This window comes from Schistocerca americana, chromosome 5 (genome assembly GCF_021461395.2).
Source record: "Schistocerca americana isolate TAMUIC-IGC-003095 chromosome 5, iqSchAmer2.1, whole genome shotgun sequence".
NCBI classification, from domain to species: Eukaryota; Metazoa; Arthropoda; class Insecta; order Orthoptera; family Acrididae; genus Schistocerca; species Schistocerca americana.
The window spans coordinates 557,121,289-557,148,839 of NC_060123.1; the positions used below are offsets into that span (position 1 = coordinate 557,121,289).

General features: G+C 40.9%; 1 protein-coding gene across 2 annotated transcripts in view; it reads right to left on the reverse strand.

Moving 5' to 3' along the window:
* Window positions 1–239: 239 nt before the first annotated feature.
* The window catches only part of LOC124615970 (probable RNA-binding protein 18), a 44,090-nt gene continuing 16,778 nt past the window's right edge, over window positions 240–27,551 (reverse strand). For both annotated transcript variants that reach the window (XM_047144172.1, XM_047144171.1), the window contains exons 4-5: window positions 2,479–2,552; window positions 240–2,369 (exon numbers count right to left, since the gene is read on the reverse strand). In XM_047144172.1, the coding sequence (XP_047000128.1) occupies window positions 2,168–2,369; window positions 2,479–2,552 (276 nt within the window). In that variant the 3' untranslated portion in view covers window positions 240–2,167. The remainder of the gene's footprint in view (window positions 2,370–2,478; window positions 2,553–27,551) is intronic.

The window sequence follows — 27,551 nt, forward strand, 5'->3', positions numbered from 1 at the left end:
ATACCAAAACTATTCTAACAATGCCTGTAAAATTAATAGGTGATTACTCTTGTAATTCAATGAAGCTTAAGATAGAGAAAGAATATCTAAACTTAACATTGTCAGGTATAAGCTAAGCAGTGAATTCTTTAACATTTAAATACAAAATAAAAACTTCTTGAACACACTTGGTTTAGCAACATGTGCATTAACTCTTTATGAGAATATTCACATAATAGTTAAATACACACAAGCTCAGGTACAGAACATACATATATTTGCAACTACCTATAGTACAAGATTTTTTTTACAATCTTCCTTATAACTGAGACACACAACAATAAATAACAAGCTTTAGAGCCACTTATGTTAAAATGTCTGCTCTGTCAGACTTCAGTCATCATGCAACACTACCTTGCTATTCTTCTCTTTTTCAGTGAGCAGGTACTGTATCCAGACTGTAAGGGAAGTAATAAATTTCAAACTGCACCACAGTAAAATTTCAAAAAATACAGCAACAAAAGTATTTCAATTAAATTCAAGAAGCTAAATTTGCATTTCAGATGGCTTTCTGCACTAATCAGCATGAGACTACACAGGTTTCAAGTAACAATAAAACACAGCACGGTCAGAAATAAAATAAGGTCAACAGCGATGTTTTATAGTAACTTGCATCGATTAATTTGCCATATTTGTCACTTAAGCTTTGTATCATCATGAAAATCAATCATTATTATGACATTTCCTACTTGGTACTACTGCAGTTTTTTATTCTTGTATTCAAGAAAGTTCTATTTCAACTAATTATTTTATTTTGTAATTCATTTACCACATAATTATTTCCTGATGCAAAGTTAATAAGATAAAAATTTAGTCATTCCACTTGTGATAAGTACTAAATATTTAACACAAACAATGTTACAGCTTCCTTTCTATAAATGTGCAAATCTGACTGATGCATAAAAAGATCAACTTCTACTGCTGATAAAAATATTTTATGACAGTAATAAATTTAAGAACATTGCCTTCCTTTAGGGAATAAACTAGAATAATAGTTTTCTGACACTACAGGATCATTTTAAACATTAGTAAAAATGTGAAACTTAATTTATAATGTGTTTTATAACTAGCATTTGTAATGACATTGTTGTTTAAATTTTGACATGTTATATGTTTTGAAAAAAAAACACACATTAATTGTAAGTTAATAACAATTAAGCTATAAGGTCCAGTTCTTGAAATGTAATTTGATTAAATAAAAGTAATCAATGATTAGTCTCATGGAAAGGCTACAAACAGGAGTTCTAATACCAAAAGATATATAATCTCTTCAAAAATCAACAGTATATACAGAAAAGTAAGCATTAAGCTTAAATTTTGAGCTAGTATTCCATCTGGTATCCAAATACTTCCTCAATTCAGGTGACATATGTTTCCTGTGTCAAGCAGGCATTTCAACTGATGTACGACAAGAATAGGGCAGAAAGTGTTCGTGGTGCTAAATTTTACAGTTTTATTTATTTCTGAAACAGCTGTCGCCCTGAAAACATTCAGTTTCCATTACTTTGATTACTAAGTGCAGTTGTCCTGCCATATTGTTTCATAAAGAAGTCTAGATAGTAAGGTGTGCTATGCAGTCTTAGCAAAAGTAATTACTTGTAGTCACAGCACAAGAAGAAGGTGTGTACCAGCATGGTTTACTGTCAGTCAGCCAATGACAGATTTCAAACAGTATGAACTACTGTGATGGCACAAGGGGAAAACACCACCATTATCTTACTTTTCTTCCAAGAACTTAAGTCTAAAGCTGCAGCAGCAGTATGTCTATTATTTGTATTGTGGCTGAAGAGTCACCTGCAGCACTTGTTACTAAATGAAATGAAAGCCAGTATGAAGATCTAAGATCAGTCCAGCACTAATGTACTACTGTATACCTCACACGTGTTCTTTCTTGACAGCAAAATTTCTCACAATCACAAAACTCTAGTTCATTCTTCAATACAGATCAACCCAATATACTTATGATCATTTATTAAAGAAAGGTATTGTTTCAGAATTAATCTGAATAATCAATAAATTTAAATGATCACTATTACATTATCTGAAGACAATAGTGTATTGCTTTGAATTGTGCGAATCTTTCCCTATGCTCAACTTCGATGGATGCCAATTAATAGCACACACAAAATCATCTCCTGTTACTTAATCTCTTATATGGTCTTGTGTCATGTCGTCCTCTGCCCCTGTTGTGCGTGTTATTTTGCTGCAAGAGTGATGCCCGTGTTGTAGGTGCAGTGCCACAAGGACTGTTGTTGATTTTAAATTCATCAGAATTATTATGTTCCATCATCTTCAGCTTTGCTTCAATGGCCTGTATTGTTATTTCACGGCTAAAACAAAAGCAAAAATGATATTATTTATCCCAATGCACCAGTACACATCAATTATACTAATCTTGTTACCACTACTATATAGGCATTGAAGAGAGAATAGAGTTACCTCAATTTTTTCTCACTCTTGGCTCCGGCGAGTGCTGGTATTTCCAGTTTAGGCTTTGGTTTATCCATATCTTCCTACAAAAGACATGGTTGGAATTTATAAGCAATACACAAACTGCAGAAGGAAAAGCAATTAGTATGTGATAGAAAATACTGCAAACTACTGAGTATTTGGCCAATTCCACTTAGAATTGCTAGACACCACATTGAAAACAGGAAGATTAAAAGGGTATATTGATAATTTGGTTCACAGCAGGGAGAAAACTCTCAGGCCCTAAAGCATACATAAAAAATCTTGTAGACAAGAGCCCAAACTGAATGACACTATGTATAGAGCTTACTGAAAATTTAGAAAAACCTACAAAAAGGCAAACTGACATTACTCATTAAACTTGCCTGTGATAAGTACACAACAGGGCTCCCAAAAAATGCAAAGTATCATGGAATACTATGAAATAAGAAAATCCCCACACCCACATACAAGGCATAATTCTGGACCTAATAGAAGTGAATAATTACTTTTTAACCTCAGTGAGTGAGCTGAAAAACAAAATCAAATAAAACTGACCATGTGCATCAGACCCGCCAGGTGCTGAGCTACAAGGATGGATGCTTTGCGCTGGATATTATCACCTCCAAGGATATTATAAGAACTGTGTTGAAGTTTTCTAACTCCAGAAGCATGAACTGTTAATGGTTATCAAATTGTGTAATTAAAAAAAAATTATCTGACAACGATTTAATTTCACGTATAACACATGATCAGGACATTGAGCTTTCCCTGATGTGCTCAAAGGTGCTAAAACTATACTGATCTTCAGAAAGCAGGATAAGTAACTGCCCCAAAACTACCAACCATTTTCTACTGTTTCAGTTTATCCTAATTTTTAGACTGTCTTGTGTACAACCAGCTAAAAAAACTATTTCAAGAAGTATGATCTCCTCTCCGACAGACAGTATGGATTCCTACAAGATAAAAAAAAGCTACTGCTGTCAATATAGTTGTTAACCAGGAGATAACTTCATTTTAAAATATGGATCTGATATCTGTTATACTTTGTGATCATTATAAAGCTTTTGATTGTAAACCCTGTAACACCTTTCTTTCAAACCTGAAATTTTGTAGCATAAACAATCTGTATTTAGTTGTAATCAAGTCCTGTCTAAGTAAATGGAGAAAATTTGTCTCAATTAAAAATAGATGCTCTTCAGAGAAGGAAGTTTGGACTGGTGTGCTGCACGGCTTGGTCCTTGATTCGTTTCTTTTCAACAATGCAGTTAATGATTTACTTTCTTATGTAGGAGCTAATTTAGTGGTATGTTATGCAAATGGCATGACATTATAGAACTGTATTAGGCAATTCAGGGAAAACTGGAACTAGTAGTGAATTAGTTTTCTTGTGAGAAGCTCCTTTGTATTCCCGATAAAACACAGTTACTAAGTCTAAGTAAATGAGTAAAACTATTAGGCTTTGAGGCACTGAGGTAGGTTTCACAATACATGGGAAGAACATAATAGCCATATCTACTAGCAAACAACTTGAATGAGTTAGCTTATGTAGAATCTGACAAATGCAATCACTAATGAGTATCTGAAGATGGCAGACCATGGACTTTTCCAGTTACATAGCTCCTACAGCATGTAGATATGGGGACATCCCTGCTGTATCTGTGAAACTGGAAAATTAAAACAAGTAAGCAGTGTAACGAGCAAAGGGAAGCCTTAGGAATACTGATGCCTCTTCCTTATCAAGCTGAAAGATACTGACTGCTGCAAATCTCCTCAAATACACTGATCAGCCAGAACATTGTAATCACTAACCTAACAGCTGGTATGTCCATCTTTAGCACAGATAACTGTGGTTATGTATTGTGGCATGGAAGCAATGAGGCCTCGGCAGGCTACTGGATGGAGCTGGCACCACATCTGCACACACAAGTCAACTAACTCCCGTAAATTCCGGGATTTTGGGAAGTGTTTGATCGAGTTCAGATCTGGTGAGTTGGAGGGGCCTGCACATCAATTGGAACTTGCTACTGTGTTCCTCACACCCCTCCATCACACTCCTGGCCTTGTGACAAGGCACATTTTCTTGATGAAAAATGCAACTGCCATCGGGAAACATGATCGTCATTAAGGGGTTACGTAGTCTGCAACCAGAGTATGATATTCCTTGGCTATCCTGGTGTCTTGCAAGAGCTCCACTGGACCCATGGATGTTCTTGTGAATGTTCCCCAGAGCATAATAGAGCTGCCACCAGCTTGTTTCTGTCCCACAGTACAGGGTCAAGGAGCTCTTCCCTTGGAACTCGATGGGTTCGTGCCGTCCCAGTGGCATTATGAAGAAAGTATAAGGATTCATCAGACCATGCAATGCTCTGCCACTGTGCCAATGGTCACGTACACATTTCAGTCGTAGTTGCCGAAGTCATGGCACATGGGTCATCAGCTGCAAAGGCCCATGCTTAGGAGTGTTCAGTGTACTGTGCATTCAGAGACACTTGTAACCTTCCCAGCACTAAAGTCTGATGTTAGATTTGCCACAGTTCGCCGCCTTTTCTGTTTTGCCGGTTTGCCCAGCCTACAACATCTGACATCTGTAATGAGCAGTGGCTGCCCCACCCCATGACATCTGGATGTGGTTTCACCAAGTGTTGAAGACACTCACCACACCACTGCTCGAACACCGGACAAGTTGTGCAGTTACTGAAATGCTCATGCCGAGTCTCAGGGCAATCACAATGTGTCCTCGGTCAAACTAAGAGAGAGCACGCGCCTTCCCCATTCTACACACAGACAGCACTCTCACTGATACTACTAGCATCGTGCGTGTGTGACTAGTAGTCATTCCTCGGCAGGTGACGCTGCTACTGCCTGGACTGGTTTACATCAATAGTAGGTCTGCGGTCATAATGTTCTGACTGATCAGTGTATATCTACATATAATTACTTTATATTAAAAGCAACTTCAGTGAATTTGGCACTACAGAGACCATAACCACCACAAATCTACGAGCAAACTGGACTTCGACGTACTGATACATAAACTGGCAAAGACCAGAAACTCACTCAAAATAACATCTTTAATTTTTTGCAATAAAGTTTGAAAATGTACTCATTCCTTGCCCTACACAGTTTTCAAGTTACAATTTATGATTGATTGCTGACAATCTCATTCAACAAGATAACATAACCTTCCAAAGCAAACAGTATCAACATTATTTTTAAGAATGTCGATAAAGAAGTGGAATTAAACTGTACGAACTTTTCTATAAAAATACCTGTGTTGTCAACTGTATATTTAACGGCTAAAACTATTCCACTGAAAGTGATTAATGGTACATGAAAAACTGTATAATTCAGACACTTTCTGTAGATTTAATATTGAAATCAAAGATCTGATATAAATTAAATGCTCAATTAGTGCCATAGTACAGATTCAATAACACTTTACAAGTGGTCACAATTATAAAACTGCCTGTAACAATATTCAAAACTATGGTAGTATTTATTTAGATATTGTGTGATCATATAGTCTCCCAAAGGATTTTTTTGACACTGACTCCAGCTGTGAACGCTTATATTTTCCTAGTACAGAAATATAAGGGAACTGACATATACAGAGCCACAGAAAGAGCACTAGGACCCCAGCATTGGCTGCTGCAGGTTGATGTTCCTGCCAGTACAACAGCTCAGCAGAAGCAGCTGTTTCTGTGTCATCAGACTTCTGCATGTCAACAGCCTGGGATGTCGGGGAGCTTGTGCAGTTCAACACACTGCCATGTGACAATAGAAGAATACTGGTCACCAACCCTGTCCCAGACATTTCTGTGGTGCCCCATAATGCAATCCCTTCTGGGAAGTCAGTGCTGAGCAGCTGCATTCAAACCCCAGCCCAACCAATTATGGCGCGACCAGTGCAGCAGGGCCATTCCTGGTGCTTGCCGTGTGTCAGTTTTTGCTGTGAATTCTACTGAAACAGTGTCGGCATTTACTCTCACTGGGCCGCAATCCATGGACCACTGCCTGACTGCCAAAGCCCTGACAGCCAACATACTGCCATCACCTCTACAGGACCACTCGGCATCATATCTGCCTCTGGAGTCCATCAGCTGCTTACCACTGCTCTTCAGACTTTGTTCCAGAGTTGGATCTGCACAGTACTGAGAACAGCCGCAAGTGAGAAGAGGCCACTGACTTTTCCCAATGCTGCAGCAGGGCTATACCTACTGCTTAGTTGCCCTGCTGACTCAGCTCCCCAAGTGCAGGCTATGTCAACTCAGTATACGTCCTTCTCAGCCTTGCGTGCACGTCGCACACTGCACTGCCTCATCTGCCGAGTGCAACGGAAATATTACGAGCCTACTCCAAACCACAGTGGAGGCGAGGGCGCACTCGAATGGCTGTCCAAGTTTAGTGAATTAATAAAGAACTGTTTATGGCCACCATTTGATTCTCTACAGCTGCACACATCTCCACTCCCATCTCCCAAGCCATGAAAAGGACCCAAGACACCAAAGGGGTCGAGCCCATCCTAACTAATGAGAAGACGGCTCCCACTGCCCACTAGCAGTGATTCTCACCCAGAACCCACTATATTAAAGTTTTCAGGTTACACTGTTAGTTTAAATTTAAACAAATAAGAGGATTTCTGCAGGCTCTTATTCATTTTTAAGAAGTACAACATTTTTAAGTGGCTAATAGCCTCTACTCTTCTGCAACCAAGTACTATACGAAGCGATATCAGCGCAGCTAATATTTTGACTGGTAACCATGTAGCAATCTTGACATGAATTATAGAACTGGTGTTGTAGCCACTTGGTTTAGTTTAGTTTAGTTACGTCATGTTCCATAGATCGTTTTCATGATTATTTTATCGATATGATGTGGAACAAGTCAGATTACAAGATATATATAGACACATGTGAATAGTGCTAATATTAATATTACTGAAATTTTTAGTTCTACACATGCAACTACATTTAGCGGTACAATATTTTTTTGTGAAGTGATATGTTGCTGGCACCTTCAGAACTGACAAATGATGACTGCCATCATAAAAGCTTTTTTAAGTAATGAGCTAGTGCAGTATGTTGTTCAGAAGTTTTTTTCGTTACGAGCAAGTATTCTAGAGTAGATGTACGGAGTGTATCTGTGAACTGGGATGATGACAGCACTCTCACAATGTTTTGTGGTACCTGCTATTTGGGTGGTTTATTCCGTGTCATCAGCATATTGTCTTGGACATGTGGTGCATTCCACAGCAGAAAAGCCATAACATTCACAGTGACATGATGGTAACATGAGAGAAACTGTTATATGTCTAATTAAATCTCATTCTGTTATTCAGAACTGCTAGTTTTCGACATTGTCCATATTGATGTATTTGTGGTGTTCTAAGTAACGGTCATTGTAAACGGAGAATGGATTATACTCTTGCGTTCCAATGATAACTACAGCACTTTGAGAAACAAAGTCCAAACAAAAAATATTGGCGAGTGTGAAGAAATAACAATGTAAGCAAATCAATGACTGGGAATTGTAGCTCCTGAGCAAACTTTACATTGCCAACCAGTAACATTACAGAACACTGCAGTGTTTACTACTGTGTGTCATCATATTTATAGTGAAAAATGGTGTATACATACATATCTAAGATTGTGTCAAATTTCACACCAATTGTGGTGTACCGTGCATTCACACAGGTGCCTGCTATTGAACTGCACTCTTGTGGATATGATGTGTCAATGGTTACAAATACTAATTAACACCAGTAACAGAGCTCAACTAAGGATGGCTGATCAGTTGCCAGCTGTGCTATTAATGCAAGACAATGACATACTCCAACTGCAATCTTGAAACATCATAGAATAATCACTATACACATTAAAATTTGGCAGTAGTCAAAAATCACAGTCCTGCAAAGCCAAATTTCATGTCTTATTGCATTTTCATCCTATTTCACTACTGCTTTCCTTTTCTCTTTGAGTCTCATTCTTTACAAGCTTTTGCTTTTGTCTTTTATTTACACACTTCCTTGATTTATTTGTTTTTTATTTATTTATTGAAATCTTTTATCTGTCTTTTCGCCAGGCTGCAATATCTGAAAAAATAGCATGATTTACGTTTTCTGTAATTCCTTAAATTACATCAGATGAATGCTGGGACGTTCTTTTGAACAAATTGCACTTAATTTCCTTCCACGTACCTGCCCAACTGAGTTAGTACTCCTGCTCTAATGACCTTGATGTTGACAAGATGTGGAGTTATACTCTACCTTCCTCTAATCCTTTACTGTGCTTGTTAATTTATTCCTTTATTTTTCATTTCTGTTTATATAATGTGGATTACTGCTGTGCTCTTGGTTTTAGGACTTGTAGCTGACCAACTGATCAGCTGCAGTTCATTGTAAATCTCACTTGGCATGTGAATCATACAGTGACAGCTCATACAAAATTTTACAAATGTGCTACAATGTGCTGGCCTACAGCCTTTTGACTTACAATAGTTGTAATCATAACTAAATTGAATATATTAATGTTACATACATAAATTGATAAAACTGAAGAAACTGCAAAAAGGTGGGAAATTGAGGAGATGGGACCTGGATAAACTGAAAGAACCAGAGGTTGTAGAGAGCTTCAGGGAGTGCATTTGAGAACGATTGACAAGAATGGGGGAAAGAAATACAGTAGAAGAAGAATGGGTAGCTTTGAGAGACGAAATAGTGAAGGTAGCAGAGGATCAAGTAGATAAAAAGAAGAGGGCTAATAGAAATCCTTGGGTAACAGAAGAGATATGAATTTAATTGATGAAAGAAGAAAATACAAAAATGCAGTAAATGAAGGAGGCAAAAAGGAATACAAACGTCTCAAAAATGAGATCAACAGGAAGTGCACAATGGCTAAGCAGGGATGGCTAGAAGACAAATATAAGGATGAAGGGGTGCATATCACTAGGGGTAAGGTAGGTGGTGCCTACAGGAAAATTAATGAGACCTTTGGAGAAAAGAGAAAGACTTGCATGAATATCAAGAGCTCAGATGGAAACCCAGTACTAAGCAAAGAAGGGAAAGCAGAAAAGAGGAAGGAGTATATAGAGGGTCTATACAAGGGCGGTGTTCTTGACAACAATATCGTAAAAACGGAAGAGAATGTAGATGAAGATGAAGTAGCAGATATGATACTGCATGAAGAGTTTGAAAGAGCACTGAAAGACCTAACTTGAAACAAGGCCCTGGGAGTAGACAACATCCCATTAGAACTACTGATAGCCTTGGGGGAGCCAGGCCTAACAAAACTCTACCATCTAGTGAGCAAGATGTATGAGACAGATGAAATACCCTCAGACTTCACGAAAAATATCATAATTCCAATCCCAAAGCAAGCAGGCGTTGACAGATGTGAAAATTACCGAACCATCAGTTTAATAAGCCACAGCTCCAAAATACTAACACGAATTCTTTACAGATGAATGGAAAAACTGGTAGAAGCCGACCTCGGGGAAGATCAGTTTGGATTCCATAGAAATATTGGAACATGTGAGGCAAATATTGACCATATGACTTATCTTAGAAAATAGATTAAAGAAAGACAAACCTAAGTTTCTAGCATTTGTAGACTTAGAGAAAGCTTTTGACAATGTTGACTGGAATACTCTCTTTCAAATTCTGAGGGTGGCAGAGGTAAAATACAGGGAGTGAAAGGCTATTTACAATATGTACAGAAACCAGATGGCAGTTATAAGAGTCGAGGGGCATGAAAGGGAAGCAGTGGTTGGGAAGGGAGTGAAACAGGGTTGTAGCCTGTCCCCGATGTTATTCAATCTGTATATTGAGCAAGCAGTAAAGGAAACAAAAGAAAAATTCAAAGTAGGAATTAAAATCCATGGAGGAGAAATAAAAACCTTGAGGTTCGCCGACGACATTGTAATTCTGTCAGAGACAGCAAAGGTCCTGGAAGAGCAGTTGAACGGAATGGACAGTGTCTTGAAAGTAGGATATAAGATGAACATCAACAAAAGCAAAACGAGGATAATGGGATGTAGTTGAATTAAATGCGGAATTAAATTAGGAAATGAGACACTTAAAGTAGTAAAGGAGTTTTGCTATTTGGGGAGCAAAATAACTGATGATGGTCGAAGTAGAGAGGATATAAAATGTAGACTGGCAATGGCAAGGAAAGCGTTTCTGAAGAAGAGAAATTTCTTAACAACGAGTATAGATTTAAGAGTCAGGAAGTCGTTTCTGAAAGTATTTGTATGGAGTGTAGCCATGTACATGGACGATAGTTTAGACAAGAAGAGAACAGAAGCTTTCGAAATGTGGTGCTACAGAAGGATGCTGAAGATTAGATGGGTAGATCACATAACTAATGAAGAGGTATTGAATAGAATTGGAGAGAAGAGAAATTTGTGGCACAACTTGACTAGAAGAAGGGATCAGCTGGTAGGGCATATTCTGAGGCAACAAGGGATCACCAATTTAGTACTGGAGGGCGGCGTGGAGGGTAAAAATCATAGAGGGAGACCAAGAGATGAATACACTAAACAGATTTAGAGGAATGTAGGTTGCAGTACATACTGGGAGATGAAGAAGCTTGCACAGCATGGAGAGCTGCATCAAACCAGTCTCTGGACTGAAGACCACAACAACAACAACATAAATTGATCTGTTTATAATAGTTTAACATTTTGATGGCATGGGGGGGAAATAGCAGCAGGAGTCGAACCTGAGCTGATTAATTGCCAGTCAGTGCACTTTATCACTGCGCCGCAGAACCATTACGTCAACTGCTCCTCAAAAATTCCTCATAGCATATGCTTGCACAATACATTCACACATTAGCAATGTAGCACTGTAGTGCTAGAAGCAATGATGTCATATCAGAGCATGTGCAGTCATAAACAGACAGCTGTATCTCTTCTTTGAGGTAATCTAGCTCGGGTCAGTATCATTTTAATACTCGACACTGGTTTCTGGTTATCGTGGTGAGTGTGCTACAAAACACATTTTAGTCTGTTTTATTTGCATACGAGCAAACACATTCAAAGTGAAATGATGTGATTTTTGGCTCGTATTCGAAGAGAAATGACGTAATTTTAGTGCGACTTCCGGCTCGCATTCAAAGAGCAATGGTATAATTTTAGTGTGATATTTACAGTGTGCTGTAGCGCATTAGCATATAACCAGACTTCACTGGAATCACAGCAATAGTTTTCCCCAATTCTATTACTACTGGAGATGGGCACTCTGCTCCTGAACTGGTTCAAAGAGCCAGGTCTTTCTAAAGAGTGGATAATGGATGGTTCAGAAAAAAATGAATGGTAGCTCATTTGATTTCAAAATGCGTTTCTGGTGGCTGTAATGAGTGGGAAGAAAATTCTGCACTAGGCTCCTGCAATGGCGCCCCACATCACACCCTTAAGAAAACATTTCCTAAACTACAAAAAATGTGTTACAGACCATGTGCACATGTTGATTTGCAAACCTTATTAGTACATGAAGCTTTTCTCATCCATTTTTTTCCAGTTTATTGGCTGTCGGGCAGTATCCATTCAGTCATTTCAATAGTGGTGCTAATTATGACAATATGAAAATAAGTACAACACAGCACAAAGTCTGTGAGTGGAAAAAAAACATTTCGACTTTGCTGGGAATCAAACCTGGGAACCCTCACTTTGCAATCTGCCGTGCTGACCATGCAGCTACTGAGACAAACGAAAGTCAACATCTTCAGAATGATACAGTAATGCAGAAAACACTTCCAGCATGTTTCCGTTCTTGATTTCAAAAGAATATCTCAAATTTCAGAAGCTCGATAAATGTTTACATGCTTTTGAGCGAGTAGTTACATTTTATCCTTTGACTTAGCATCACATACGTAATGTGTTGCCAGCTATCATAAAGGCTGCAGTCTTGGGCCACCACATGTCGGAGCACATGGCAATGCGATCCAGGCATCATTTCCCTCCCAATAGCTCAGTACTCTCCACCACTCTCACTGAATGGACGACAGGCTCTCACTATCTCACTGTTCCCCACCACTCTTGAGGATTGGATTGCAAACTAACTCACTGCTCCCCATGAGGGCAACTAGCTCTCGTGCACAAAATCACACAGAGCAGACCACATGACGACTTGAGGCGTCACTCTGTTCTCTGCTCTCTCAGCACAGCGAAACAGCTTGCATTTCGGTTTCATGACTGAGCACGTCTCCATCTGAGTTCAGCTCTTTATTCTTTGTATCCTTAGTTGATCTTTTCTAATTGTCATCTTCTTGTGTCGTTGCTCTTCTGTTTTCATGTTGTGTGAGTGTTCTTGATAGGTGTACTATTATGCCTTCTTCTATGGTTGTACCAGTTATAGTTGCTTTTGTTGGTGTGTCGGTAGCCTTTATGCAGGTTTTAATTACTTTGGGCAGATAGGATACTAAATGGAATGGTTATTTTAACATACATGATAGTCCATGTGTACAGATTGTCTTAGGAGGAATGGTCAATATTCAGTGATATGACAGGAATGATCATTTGAAGCGAAAGCTAAATATGGACATGTGCCCTATTGCTAATGGCTTCTGAGACAAAACATATTTAAAGTTACTATTGTATGTTTTTCTTGAATAACACGATATCTGCGGCCTCTAGCGAAAACTTGTTGCATTACAACATTAAACGACATTAAATTTCCTTTAAAAGGATCCTATTCATTTTTTCTCAAGGACTTTAAGATTGTATGAAGAGAGTGAGAGAATATGGAAATTCTTGCGCAACGCGCATCCATAGAGGTGTGGGTAAGTCAGTTTGAGGTAGTTTCTCGACTTGATAGACCACGTGTCCCATATCACATTATTCATCTTGAATTTGTCTACACTACTGTGGTACATTGTAAACAATGACAATGTACTGAATAATAAAGAAAATAAGTAACAATGTAGGCCTAATATTGAACAAGTTCTATATTGAAAACCATTCAGAAGCATGCATATGTCCACATGAAGTTTTTTGATTCAAATAATCATTCCTGTCATATCCTGAATACTGACCATTCATCCTGGGACGACCTGTATATTATGTTTCATTTTTTATGTATCCATTTAACCTGAACAGATGAATGCCCTCAGGAGTCCTCTTACATCAGACCAGAGTTTATATGTAATTACAAAACTTATTAAAATCATGGTTACTTAGAAAAACATATTATTTTTAATATAATATCTCTTCTTCTCTCTGCACGTAGTAGGCATTTGCCTGTTACATCCTCTTGGGTGAAATTGTTAATTTTCCTCAGGCTTCCTAAATGTCTTCTCCCCACCAGGTAATAATTATCACCAATTTTGGTAATCTGTCATCTTCCATTCTTCTGACGTAATCCATCCAGTTGTTTCTGTATTCTTTAATCTGCTCATTTATGTTTTTCACTCTCAGTTCTTTTCTGATGCCTAAATTCACTCTCCCGACAGACAGAATATACCCAACTACTCTTCTTAGCAATCGGATCTCTAGTGCTTGTATTCTGATGGGAATGCGTGTTGCTACTGTGTTGTCCAGGAAAGATCTTCAAGGAGTAGGGAGCAGTAGTTATTATGAGCAGTAGTGGATCAACAAGAAGCTTGAGTATTTGGACTGCGATGTCATCCTGTACAGTAAATGCTGAGCTGAAGGATTTTTCAACAGCGTTGTCAACTCAAGAAAGAATTTTTCATAACTAGTGTCATTTACTTCTGCGAAGTAATCAGCAAGTCTATGTTTTGTTTACAGTTCAATGAAGGTTATTGTTAAAGTCAAATACTGGTTTAGTTCCTTGGTTTCAACAATGGGACCAGCTGCAGCTTTCACTTTGCCTACTTTTCCCTAGATCACACAAGCTTTTCCATAGAGCATCTGGTCTTTATGTCTTAGTTATCGTTTCTCTCAGTTTGATTGATTCTGTTTGCTTTCTGCGTGTAATCAGTTTTATTTTCAAGGGTAGGAGGTCGTCTGTGAGTCTGCTGTGCAATGTCTCTGACATTCACTGACTGTTTTAGCACTTCCGTTAGCCAAGGTTTCCAGTCTTTGGGGGAGCATATTTATTATGTAACAGAGTTAGTTTGGTAATGATGTTGTGAGCTGATATTCCAGGTATGAATTTTTTTGCTTGTGGATTTCGTGACAAATATGTGCATGGGGGCCTGACTATAGGCTATATTATGGATAGATGCAAGCTGAAATATTGTTGCATTTGAAGAAGGAACTACACACTTGAATTTCACAGTGAAGGGGCTAGCATTATATGTATGATCCTAAGTTAAATCAAATTTTAAAAGGTCAGTTTTGAAATAGGCTATCCTACCTACTTTCAAAGGTCTGTAGAAGATGTTTTGCTACTACTGCACCTCCTCATCTATTACTTCAGTGACATCGTAAGACAGTGGAGCCTATATTTAGGTAAATGGAGAGCATGCTTGGCTTGAGCAAAGTGTCCATGTTCGTTAGAAGAAAGACATGGATGTCGATATTCTGAAATATATGTCGGAGTTCGTTGAAATGAGTTGAACGTGATGGCCAACTATGTTCTACCGCAAACACGCTGGTAGAAATAGTGGCTGCATGAGTAGACAAGTTCGTAGCTCCTAAAGCACAGACTTTAGAGTTCATTTGCACTGATTTTTTCCAGCCTTTATCTGCACCATTATCCTGTAGTCTCTTGTTCACATGCTATCTAGCCCAAATGAAGATATCACATCATTCAAAATTTTTATCTTTGGAAGTGAAATCCTCGCATATTGTCAGGCTTGTCTTCGTGAGTTTCTTAATCACTATGACTGTTTCATACCTTTTCGTATATGATACAAATTTCATGATTGTGGCTCTAGGTTTCACAGATCACAACTTCCTACATTCTACTCTATAACTACTGACTATGGAATGTGCTGCAAGTACATCTGTTCTCACCTTAAGCTTTTAAATGTAAAATGGCTATGTTAATAGCAAATGTTTTAATTTTAGCAGTGTACTTTCAGTGCTGCACAACAATATGTTATCCACATTGCCTTCGCCTAGAAGAATTACAAGTGATGTTCGGTATCATTTTACCAAAATGGAATAAAAAGGAAAATGTTGCTACTGTCAGCAGGTAATCCTCATGGCTTCTGGCTCATCATCAAACCTGAAGAGACATCTAAAATCGAAGCATCCTACAGTATCTCTGGAACAATATGGGCCAGGAAGCTGATCAAGACTGCCATCAACTGATGCAGAAATTCGAGAAATAGAAATCACATTTCTCGTGAACTGTCCTCACCGACATCTGCTTCCACCTCAGGTGAAGGTATCCTCTAAAAAAGGCAAATTGAGTCTCAAGCATTATCCAGCCCACCAGTGTCACCTGGTTCTGGACCATGTCCTGATTTATCTCCTTTGTGGTGCCCTCAGCTGTTTTTCATTTACAACACTCAATAAGTAATCTTTTTAATACTATACAGCAGTTCACATTATGTATATGCTATAGATGTACAGCTTTTAAAAATGATTTGCAGTAAAAATTAATCATTTTTCGCCCACGGAAAAGGCAGTCTGCCATACGTCTAATGCTTGGGTGTGTATAAGTAACATTAGTTTGAGAAGAGTGAACTAAAGTCATATCTTTTAGAGTGCTCGCCATTTGGAGACAGACAAATTGCAGAAAACATCTCAAACTGGGTAAAGTCTGTTATCCCAAAAACAATGCCAATTTTAAAATCACTTCCATAATAAAAGAAAATGCTGAAATTAAGAGCCATGCTTTTAAAACTTGACACATTCCATGCTTTGCACATTCTTTAAACCACACTGCACAACATGCATTTCAGAAGTCCATACAGAAAACCACCGATGAGTTCAAATGAGTTGTGTTTCTCAGGAGAAACCCTTTGCTTTAAGCAAGCTTGATGAAATGCAAGAAAAAAAAAAAAAAAAAGGGACCAACTGAAATTCAAACAAGATGTCCCAACCAATGGAACTACTTACAAAATGTTGAAAATATTTACTTTAAATAAAGATCCCATAATTTATTACCTTACTAATTTTAGGTGGAAAATCAATCACCTTAAAGGACACAGACTGGGTGATAATGCAACAGGCCTTATATATTTTGAGAGCTTTTGGAGAGGTAACTGAAGAGATGCCCTCACAGAAAACAGTCTCAGTTTCAATAATGAAAATCTTGCCAAGATTAATGGAATGGCAATTAAAACCTTTTAAAGACAAAAATAACGAATATTCCCAAGAGTCAAAGTTACTGGTTGATAATTTGCTTAAAGGGTTATCAGAGCGGTTTGGTGTTATCTCCACCAACAAAATGATTAGTCAGCACTGGATGCTTGATTCAGAGGCAAGGATTTTCAGATGACAAAACATTTCAGGACTGCTACATGAAGGCTGTTGCATGAAGGTTGTTCAATAAGAAAAAAACAGAGCTCATGTCTCAACCAGTTACCACACCATTATCCATGAGACTTTTTCAATCTGGTAGTTCAATGAAACTATTAGTCAACTTCACACAAGTCACAACCCGGAAAATGAAGCAATTGTCGAATTGGACAAATATTTATTGAAGGGATATTTCTGTGGCCCGTGCTGTATCAATTGGTTCTAAAAGTATTACGTATCACAGCAACATCAGTGGCCTGTGAACAAACGTTTTCAAAAGCAGGACGAATATGCACTGAGAAGAGAAAGAGATTCACATCGACTAAAATGGGTCAAATTTTATTCATAAATGACAGTACTGATTAATTTTTCTTTTATGGGAAAATATGGTAATACTGACTATAAATGATGACTGCAGATACACTTCAATTATAGTTGTTATCATTCTTATATTGTGTTTTTTTCTGATAGAAATATCAAAACATAACAAGAATCAGTCTTCATTCTTAAAATTTTTCCACTTAATAAAAAATATTTAGGATTTTGTTGTAATATTTACAAATTTTGCAGCAGACGAAATTTAAAACTCTTGTATCTGAAAGTTACTGGGGACATAACTCAAAATTATTGCTCCTCTTCATATGTCCTTTCAAAACAGGACCAAATCAGATAAAAATACAGGTTTTGTGAGCTGAATTAAATGGGCAATGTACCTTCCTTTTACTTACTTTTGTGAGTGAATGGTGAGTGGTGAGTCATGAAAAAGATCAAGTTCACTGAAAAGAACAGTTTTGCCCATCTCTAGTTACCACCACTACTTTCAGATATCATCATTTTTGCACCCAACTTATTTCAATGACAAAAGTTTGAAACACTACTATCAAATGTGCAGGATTCACCAGCTCTTGCAATTTTGAAGTTATGGCGACCACATTCCAGTTTCAAATAACTGATAATAAAGTGTTCTTTTCCAAAATTAGTGAATTCATAGGCTTCATATTTCACATAAAGCAAACTCCATTTAATACGAGTATTTCCTACAATGTGTCTAAAATCAACGAACTATTTCTGACTTCAATATATACATAGCCAATATAATCTGTGCTATACCTCCCACAGTGAGATGCCGATCCAATTCCTCATACGACACAGCAGAGGAAATAGATCTCTGGCACGGATGACCTCTGGTGGCACTTGTCCTGCTGTCTGTCATCCTTGTTGTGATTGACGCTGTCCAAGGAGGTAACACCTTGTACATATGCAACTCTGTGATGCTTTAGTGTCTAAGGAATTGCTGACCCCTTTGGGCAAACATTGGGTACATGGCAATCTAAAATGTACAGCATATTTATTTGTGCCACTAAGTATAGTCTCTATTTGGTGAAAAGTTTTTAAGTGTTAGGTGCTACTGCTAAGTGTGGAAACTTATTCACAGATTTACTTTGCTCTTCAATGCTTGGGAAAAAGGGGATGCTGGAAACATGTCCTTAATTTTTATTTTATGGAACTGTAAGTCTATTAAGACTATTAAAAAAAAATCACACTTCTTATCTATTTCAACACCTGCCTTTGCCCACAAACACACATGCACAAATATGAAGACAGGGAATGGGATAGAAGGTGTCTGCTGATATTTTAAACGGCTATAAAAGCTTTGTTGATCCATGTAGGCTATAAGCACTTGAAGAAAATTTAATGTGACAAAACTGTTAGGGCTTGTCAATAAACTGGTTGTTGGCTTCTGTCTCAGGTTTTTTGGCCGATGTTTGTTTAGCAATTTTATTTTATTTATTTATTAATTTTTTTTTTTCATTTCACTAGAATGAATGGCTGGCCTTGTCAAAGATTCACCCTCCATTCCTGATGGCAGACTGGAATCAACGTCATAGCTGTAGATTACATTTACTTGTAGCGTCTTTGTCTGAGGGCTTTTCCATGCTCATTACCACTTTTTTCCTCTCTTTGCTACCTGCAACAGTCATTTGCTGCAGCACTGGAATTTTTCTTGTTGAAGCTATTGTCCTGTTTGCGGTTTCCCTGAACAGGCGGGTATAGTAGCCCTTCTCTATAGGAAGAATTTACATGTCGCCAAATTTTATGAGGTTGTTAGTCTCGCACAGTGCCTACTCTGCCAAGGTTGATTTCTCCACTGCCCTAACCTGCAATACCACGTATGTTTGGTGATCTTGGTGTTGACTGATCAGTCCAGTCACTCCAACATAGACTTTTCTACATGTAAAGGCATATGTGGAACATCACCAACATTGTAAATGGGTCCCTTTTGTGCTTTGCTGATGTGAAATGCTCAATGATCATCTTTTCTGGTTTGTAATTAGTCTGTATGCCATGTTTCCGCAATATATGGCTGGTTCTGTCCATCACCCTGGGGATGTATGTCAGAAAGGCCACACCCAATATTTCTTCTCCTTAAATGTCACTTTGCCGAGTCTGAGATTTTGTGACACTTCTTATGTGATTGGTGGAGTAAACATTGCTCTTCAGAATGTTTTCCAGGTGTTGCATTTCATGTCTGAGGTGCTGTGGCTCACATATTTGTCTTGATTTGGCAATTTATCCAGGTATTGGTCTAAGATTGATGGTTTTTGATACATGTTGTGTTCCAGGTTCCCACCATCTCTCATAACCAGCACACCTAGAAAGTGTAGCTGTTGCCCTTTTTTAACCACTTAGTAAGTTTTATGTTGGCATGGAGACTGTTCAGATGTCTCAGTACGTTACTGAGCTATTCCTCACCATGGCTCTGTACAAAAAAGGTGTTGTCGATATTTCTGTAGCACACCTTAGGTTTACACAGTGCCAATTAAAGTGTGTATGTTTCAAAATGTTCCATGAAGGTTGTCACCATTACTCTACCCATGACAATGCCTTCCAGCTATTTGTAGAATTCACCATACCGCATGAAATAGTCCATGGTATGTGTGGTGTCACCGCCAGACACCACACTTGCTAGGTGGTAGCTTTAAATCGGCCGCAGTCCATTAGTACATGTCGGACCCGCGTGTCGCCACTGTGTGATCGCAGACCGAGCGCCACCACAAGGCAGGTCTCGAGAAACGGGATAGCACTCGCCCCAGTTGTACGGACGACGTAGCTAGTGACTACACTGACGAAGCCTCGCTCCTTTACCAAGCCGATAGTTAGAATAGCCTTCAGCTAAGTCAATGGATACGACCTAGCAAGGCGCCATTAGTAACATTGCATGTATCTAAAGAGTCTCACTTGTATTGCCACAATCTCCAGATGTACCAAAAGGATGGATTAAAGTTAAGTATTCCAGAAGCTACGTACTTTTCTTTATAGCATTCATTACGTATCCTGTTACAGACCTATCTCTTGCCTGCTAAACGCGTGCCTTTCGGCTTCCTCTCATTGTGTCTAGGCTGTCTTGTCTAGACACAACATTTTTGGCGACTAGGATGGGATAGGCTGTCCTGTTCTTTCTAATTGCTTACATTTACTTGTGTCATGGCTTCGCCAGATGTACTGGCCAAATTTTATCGCTTGCAGAATCAGCAGACGCAGGCATTATTGGATGCCCTTGGACAGCTCGTCCAGGGTCAACGTGCACTGCAAAACGATGCGGCAGCCGCCGCTTCACCGCTACCGCAGCCACAACATGCAGATGCACCACCATTCCGTAATTTTCAAGCAGACGAGGAAACATGGACGGAGTGGTCACGCCAGTTTGGATTTCATATCGCCGCCTACAGAATTCAAGGTAACGAGCGGCAGCCTCATTTATTGGCATGTGTAGGGGTGCAAACGTACCGTGTGATAGTGAAATTATTTCCCCGACGCGACGTACTCTGTCCTACGAAGAAATTTTGTCTGCTTTAGATGCCTATTTCAAGGAAACAGTTAATGTAGTTGCAAAAATGTATACTTTCTTTCGTACAAAACGTACGGCCGGTCAGACTAATAGGGAGTGGGTTGCAACATTGCAAGGCATTACTCGGGATTGTGCTTTTGAGTGTGAATGTGGACTCCCTTATTCAGATACTATGGTACGTGATGCAATAGCACAGAACGTTTCTGATGTTCGCATACGGGAACAGATTTTGAAACTCGTCAATCCCTCCCTTCAACAAGTGATAGACATATTGGATAGACAAGACACGCTTGACTTTGCTCAGGAATCATTTGCAACTTCGCCAGCCGTGTGTAACATTAACCGGCCCGCCGGGCGCGCTGCACGGCCCGGTAAACTGCCCTCGCACACGTCCGCGCAGCTGCCGCCATGCTCTAAACCAGGTGTGCCGCGACAGCATACAACTGCAGTGAAATCATGCTCGCGGTGTGCTACTAGACATTCGCGTGAAAATTGCCCGTCATGCCAAGCTATTTGCTTTTTCTGTGATAAGAAAGGACATGTTCAAAGTGTTTGCCAGAAAAAGCACAGATCAGACAATCACAACCATTCCAGGCCCTTTGCTTCACGCCGGAATCGAACCAAGAATACTCAGGCTCGTGAACCTTCGCCCATGGACATTCATGTAGTTAATTCCACTTCGTCCAGTGCCGCGTTCTCTAACAGTGACTGTGTTCGTCCCACAAATACTGTGCGTCGACGTCGCCGGAAATCGCATCAAGTCGCAAGTGCTTCTGTACCAGTGTCAGTTCAAATTGCACAAGACAGACGCTCTTGTCGTCAGCAGGACAATAAACTTTTTGTTGATTTGGACTTTAATGGCAAGGTCATACCATTCCAGCTCGATACCGGAGCTGCAGTTTCATTGCTCAATCACGACACGTACAGACAACTGGGCAAACCTCCGTTGCGTGCCGCAAATGTTCAGCTAAATAGTTATTCAGGTCGGAATATCCCTGTGTTAGAACAGTGCACTCTTCTTGCAACATACAAGGGACAAACAAAACTTGTGTCGTTTTACGTTCTTCGTTCTTCTTCTGCAGTGAACTTGTTTGGTTTAGATTTATTTCAGTTGTTTAACATGTCTATAGTAAATCAGGTCCTATCCGTGAATCAGACTGTGCCTTCAGACAGTGTTTCTCGTCTGTGTGAAGAATTTGCAGACATTTTTGCACCGGGCTTAGGTTGCGCTAAAAACTATGAAGCACATTTGGAACTGAAAGTCAACGCGCAACCGAAATTTTTCAGAGCGCGCAATGTTCCTCACGCATTGCGTGATGAGGTCGCACGAACATTACACGATTTAGAATCACAAGGTGTAATTGAACGTGTGCAGGCTTCTCTCTGGGCCTCACCCTTAGTAATTTTGCCGAAACCTTCCGGAAAATTGAGACTTTGTGTGGACTTCAAGGCAACAGTGAATCCACAACTAGTGACTGCATCTTTTCCTTTACCCCGCCCGGAAGATCTTTTTGATAAACTGTGCCCGGGTAAATACTTTTCGAAGTTGGACCTCACAGATGTGTACTTGCAAATACCGGTGGACGAAGACTCCCAGCGCGTCTTGGTGGTTAACACGCATCTTGGTTTGTACCGATTCAAAAGACTGCCATTCGGGTGTGCATCCGCCCCTGCATTGTTTCAGCAATATTTACAAACTGTTTGTGCGTCGGTCCCTACTGCTGTGAACTATCTGGACGATATTGTGATCTCCGGAAAGACAGCCGATGAACATTTAGCAAATCTAAGAACATTATTTCAGGTATTGCGACAAAATGGTCTTCGCTTGCGGAAGGACAAATGTGTGTTTTTTGCTCGTGACTTACCATATCTGGGACATGTAATCAATGCCCAAGGCATCCATCCCAGTCCAGAACACCTCCGTGCCATACAAGACTTGCCTTCGCCGCAGAATTTGAAGCAGCTACAGAGTGTGTTGGATAAAATTAACTATTATCATCGCTTTCTGCGCAATGCCTCTTCCATTTCAGCTCCGCTTCATCGCTTACGCCGTAAAGGTGTTCCGTTCGTCTGGACGATGGAATGCGAACGCGCTTTTCGCCAGTTGAAATCGGCGTTGCTTTCAAATACTTGCCTTACGCCATTCGATCCCCAGAAACCCCTTTTGTTGATGGTCGATGCATCGGATTTGGGGATCGGTGCTGTGCTTGCGCACAAAGTTGGAGCGCATGATCGCCCTATTGCCTTTGCGTCCAAATTGCTCTCATCTGCGCAAAGAAATTATTCACAGATCGAGAAAGAAGCTTTGGCTCTCGTGTTTGGTGTTACTAAGTTCCATGATTTCTTGTATGGCCGTCACTTTACCATCATCACAGACCACAAACCTTTGACATCGCTTTTTCATCCGAACAAGCCTGTACCTCCGCGTACAGCGCAGAAATTCATTCGCTGGTCTATTTTCCTCTCGCAGTACCGCTACGATATGTTGTATCGGTCCACTGCTAAGCACGGAAACGCCGATGCGTTGTCCCGTTTGCCTGTTGCTGAGGATAGAGCATTCGATTCTTCCGAACTTGCTTGCATGTTCATTGATTCGGAAACCGATGACGTGGTCGAATCGTTTCCGATTGATTTTCGTCGTGTAGCTACAGCCACAGCTGCTGACCCTGTCCTTGCTACCATTTTGCGTTTTGTTGCTACGCAATGGCCCTTGTCAAAGTCGCGGATCGAGGATCCGTTGGTTCGCCAATTTTTTGCTCACAGGGAGAGACTTTTTGTTCGACGTGGTGTTTTGTTGTTACGTTCTGATAATGATCAGTCCAGAGTCGTGGTCCCACGTTCGTTACAGTCCTCTGTTTTAAAGCTTCTTCACCAAGGACATTGGGGTATAGTGAGAACGAAACAACTTGCTCGTCAGCACTGTACTTGGTTCGGAATCGATGCTGCGATTACGAATATGTGCTCTTCTTGCATGGCGTGTGCCGAACAACAATCCGGACCGCCGCGGAAATTCTTTGCATGGCCAAAAGCCACCTCCCCTTGGCAACGCTTGCACATCGATTTTGCTGGTCCATTCTGGAATGCTCGATGGTTGGTTCTGGTAGATGCCTTCAGTAATTTTCCTTTTGTTGTCCGGATGTCTTCCACGACGTCACTGCCACCATCAAAGCGTTATCTGCTATCTTTTGCATTGAAGGCCTTCCACAGACTATTGTCTCCGACAAGGGCCCACAATTCATGTCCGCAGAATTTCAGTCATTCTGCAAGGCCAATGGTATTCAACATCTGACGTCCGCGCCGTTTTCGCCTCAGTGAAACGGTGCCGCTGAACGATTGGTCCGGACTTTCAAGTCACAGATGTTGAAGTTGAAAGAGTCGCATTCTCGGGAGGACGCGTTGTTGCTCTTTTTGTCTTCGTATCGCTCTCAGCCCCGAGATGGTTGCTCGCCGGCTGAGTTGCTCCACGGTCGTCCTCATCGAACCTTGATGTCTTTGCTGCATTCGCCGCATCAGGTTCCTGTGCAGCGGCAGACTCCTGCTTTTGCTCCGGGCGACGTTGTATTCTATCGCAACTATCGAGGTTCACGGCGTTGGCTCGCTGGGCGCATTCTTCGCTGCCTCGGCCGCGCGATGTATTTGGTTTTGGGGGCCTCTGGTGAGGTGCGTCGGCATCTCAATCAGCTGCGCCTCTGTCGTCGCACGGGTCCTGCCGCTCCCCATCTGCTTTCAGCGACGGTGCCGTCCGGTCAGCGCCCTGGGGACCCATCTACTGGCTCGCCTCATCCCCAGGTGTTACCGACGATGCCTTCCATTTTGCCCCATGGCGACGCGCCGCCGTCGCCTCCGCCGCCGCCTCCGCCGCCTGTTCTCCCGCCAGCGCCGCCCGCAGTGGACGCGTCGCTGCAGCCGCCAAGCGCCTCCCTGGGTCACGCGCCGCCGATCGCTTCCCGTGACCAGCTGTCCTCCGCCATGGAACTCTTGCCCGCTCCGGACCACATGACGTCATCGCGCGTCGGATACCCCGACGCCACGGAGGTCGACCCTTCGGCCCCTCCTGTCTCTTTACGGGTGCATACACCGCATGTTGACGTGCACCCTGGACTAGGTTTTCAGGCGTTTCCTAGATCCCCTCAGACCGAATGGCCGGGTGCGGGTGGCACAGCCTCACCTGTTGTTAGGCTCCCCACCTCATCGCATACGTCAAGATGGGGTCCTCCCCACGGCGGGCGGAAGCCTTATAACACGACCGTTCGCCGATTTGCGGGGGAGGAATGTGGTGTCACCGCCAGTCACCACACTTGCTAGGTGGTAGCTTTAAATCGGCCGCAGTCCATTAGTACATGTCGGACCCGCGTGTCGCCACTGTGTGATCGCAGACCGAGCGCCACCATAAGGCAGGTCTTGAGAAACGGGATAGCACTCGCCCCAGTTGTACGGACGACGTAGCTAGTGACTACACTGACGAAGCCTCGCTCCTTTACCAAGCCGATAGTTAGAATAGCCTTCAGCTAAGTCAATGGCTACGACCTAGCAAGGCGCCATTAGTAACATTGCATGTATCTAAAGAGTCTCACTTGTATCGCCACAATCTCCAGATGTACCAAAAGGATGGATTAAAGTTAAGTATTCCAGAAGCTACGTACTTTTCTTTATAGCATTCATTACGTATCCTGTTACAGACCTCTCTCTTGCCTGCTAAACGCGTGCCTTTCGGCTTCCTCTCATTGTGTCTAGGCTGTCTTGTCTAGACACAACAGTATGACACAGATGAAAGAGCTTGGTGATGTCTTGTGGAAAATGGAACGGATATACTCCATTGAGAGGCTTTGGGTAAATAAAGAAACAACATCAAAGCTGATCAGGATGCCGTTTTGCTCAAATTTTAGTTTCTTCAGCTTCTCAGTGAAATGCTCTGAGTCATTTTTGTATATGTCAAACCTCCTACATATGGATGACACAGAGAGGCCGAGTGTTTTGCCAGACCAACGATGGAAGAAGAAGGCCCATGTTCTGTCTGGTCTCGCCTCCTTGTCGCAGTGCTGGGATGAAAGGGCCACACCAAAGTTCCTGAAAAATGTAAGTGCCTAATCACCACCATCCGAGCACATCACATATACTACAGAACAGCATGAGTCTTTCTCTGTAAGCGAATTCATGGTGCGTAGAGAGACTTGGCAAGAATAGATAAGCAAATTTTGGACATTTCTATCACCTAAATGACAGCATGCAAGATCCACAGCATCATTCACAGGAACATGCAGAATGAGCTCTAGCACTGGAATGAATGATAGACAATGCAAGATGAAATGAAATGTCGTGTGACTAGGGCCTCCCGCAGGAGGCAGATCAACAAGTTGATTTCTGACATGTCACACACAGTAGTCAACCTCAGTGAATGATCAGAGTCGTTCAAAAAGGGAGGATTACACTATCCCTAGAACTACAACTCTGGAGGAATCATTGTTAACATCAAAACTGCCATTTGGACCCTTCCTTGTTACAGAGCTGAGGAAATATGCAGTGAAACTGCCAAGATACTGCACTGAGCAAAACCACCAGCTTGCAGCCTGAAGAAGGACGAGTTACAAGATATAAAGAGAACTTAATGCCAACATGAGCACTGGAAGTGTCTATCAACAAGGGTAATGTGACCATTGCAATGAAGACTGCTATTTTTGAGCAGAAGATTTGGGACATATTAGATGTGACAAGGCACTAAAGGCTAAGCACTGATCTGACACAGCAGATCACAAATTGGGTAATCAAGGAATTTCCTCTCTTGGCAGACAAACAGAGGAACCTGCGCAATGCAAAACCACTACACTTTGGATGTATGGATTATCAATAATTCCATAAAGGTGATGTTCCACAAAAATCAATTGCAAGGGCTCCTGCCTTAATGACGTATAAGATGGCAAAACACTTGCCCTCTTTGCTTCAGCTGCATGTGGGAAAGATGCACAAATACATAAAGAACCCAGGACATTTCACTGAAGAGCTGAAGAAACTAAAACCTGGATGAAACAACATTCTGGTCATATTTGATAGTGTTTCTTTGTCTGTTTAGGTGACACTCAATGACCCTCTGGAGTATATCAATTCCTTTTCGCACATGAAATCACCAAGATCTTTCTTGTATGTCTTACCATGAGCTGTTTCATGTGGAATGGTGATTTCTGCAAACAGCTGGAAGGTGTCACCATGGGTAGTCACTTAGTCCAGTGGTAGTCAACTTCTTCATGGAACATTTCGAAAGACAGGCACTGCGTTGACATGTTGTAAACCTGAAGTGGGATACAAGTGTGTCTACAACACTTTTGTTGTGTGGAGCCATGGTGAGGAACAGCTTGGTGATTTCCTAAGAGACCCGAATGGTTTCCATACCAACATAAAATTTACTAAGGAGGTACAAAAGCACCAACAGCTACACTTTCCAGATGTGTTGCTTACGAGGAATGGTGAGAACTTGGAACACAGCATGTATTGAAAACAAACACATACAGACCACGATCTGTACAAACTGTCAAATTGCCACCCTAGCCAGAAAAGAGGGATGATTAATATCCTCATAACACGCACAAGATGAATATGAGAGACACAGCACCTCAGACATGAGGTACACCACCTGGAAAGGGTTCTGAGGGGCAATGGGTGCTCCACCAGTTACATTATAAGTGTCATGAAATCTAACATTCACCACAATGACACGCTGGAAGAAGAAATAGTGGAATACAACCTATGTGTCATACATCCCCATGGTGATGGACACAACTGGCTGTATACTGCGAAAAAATGACCAAAAGACTATTTACACACTGACAAATAAAATCAAAGAGTG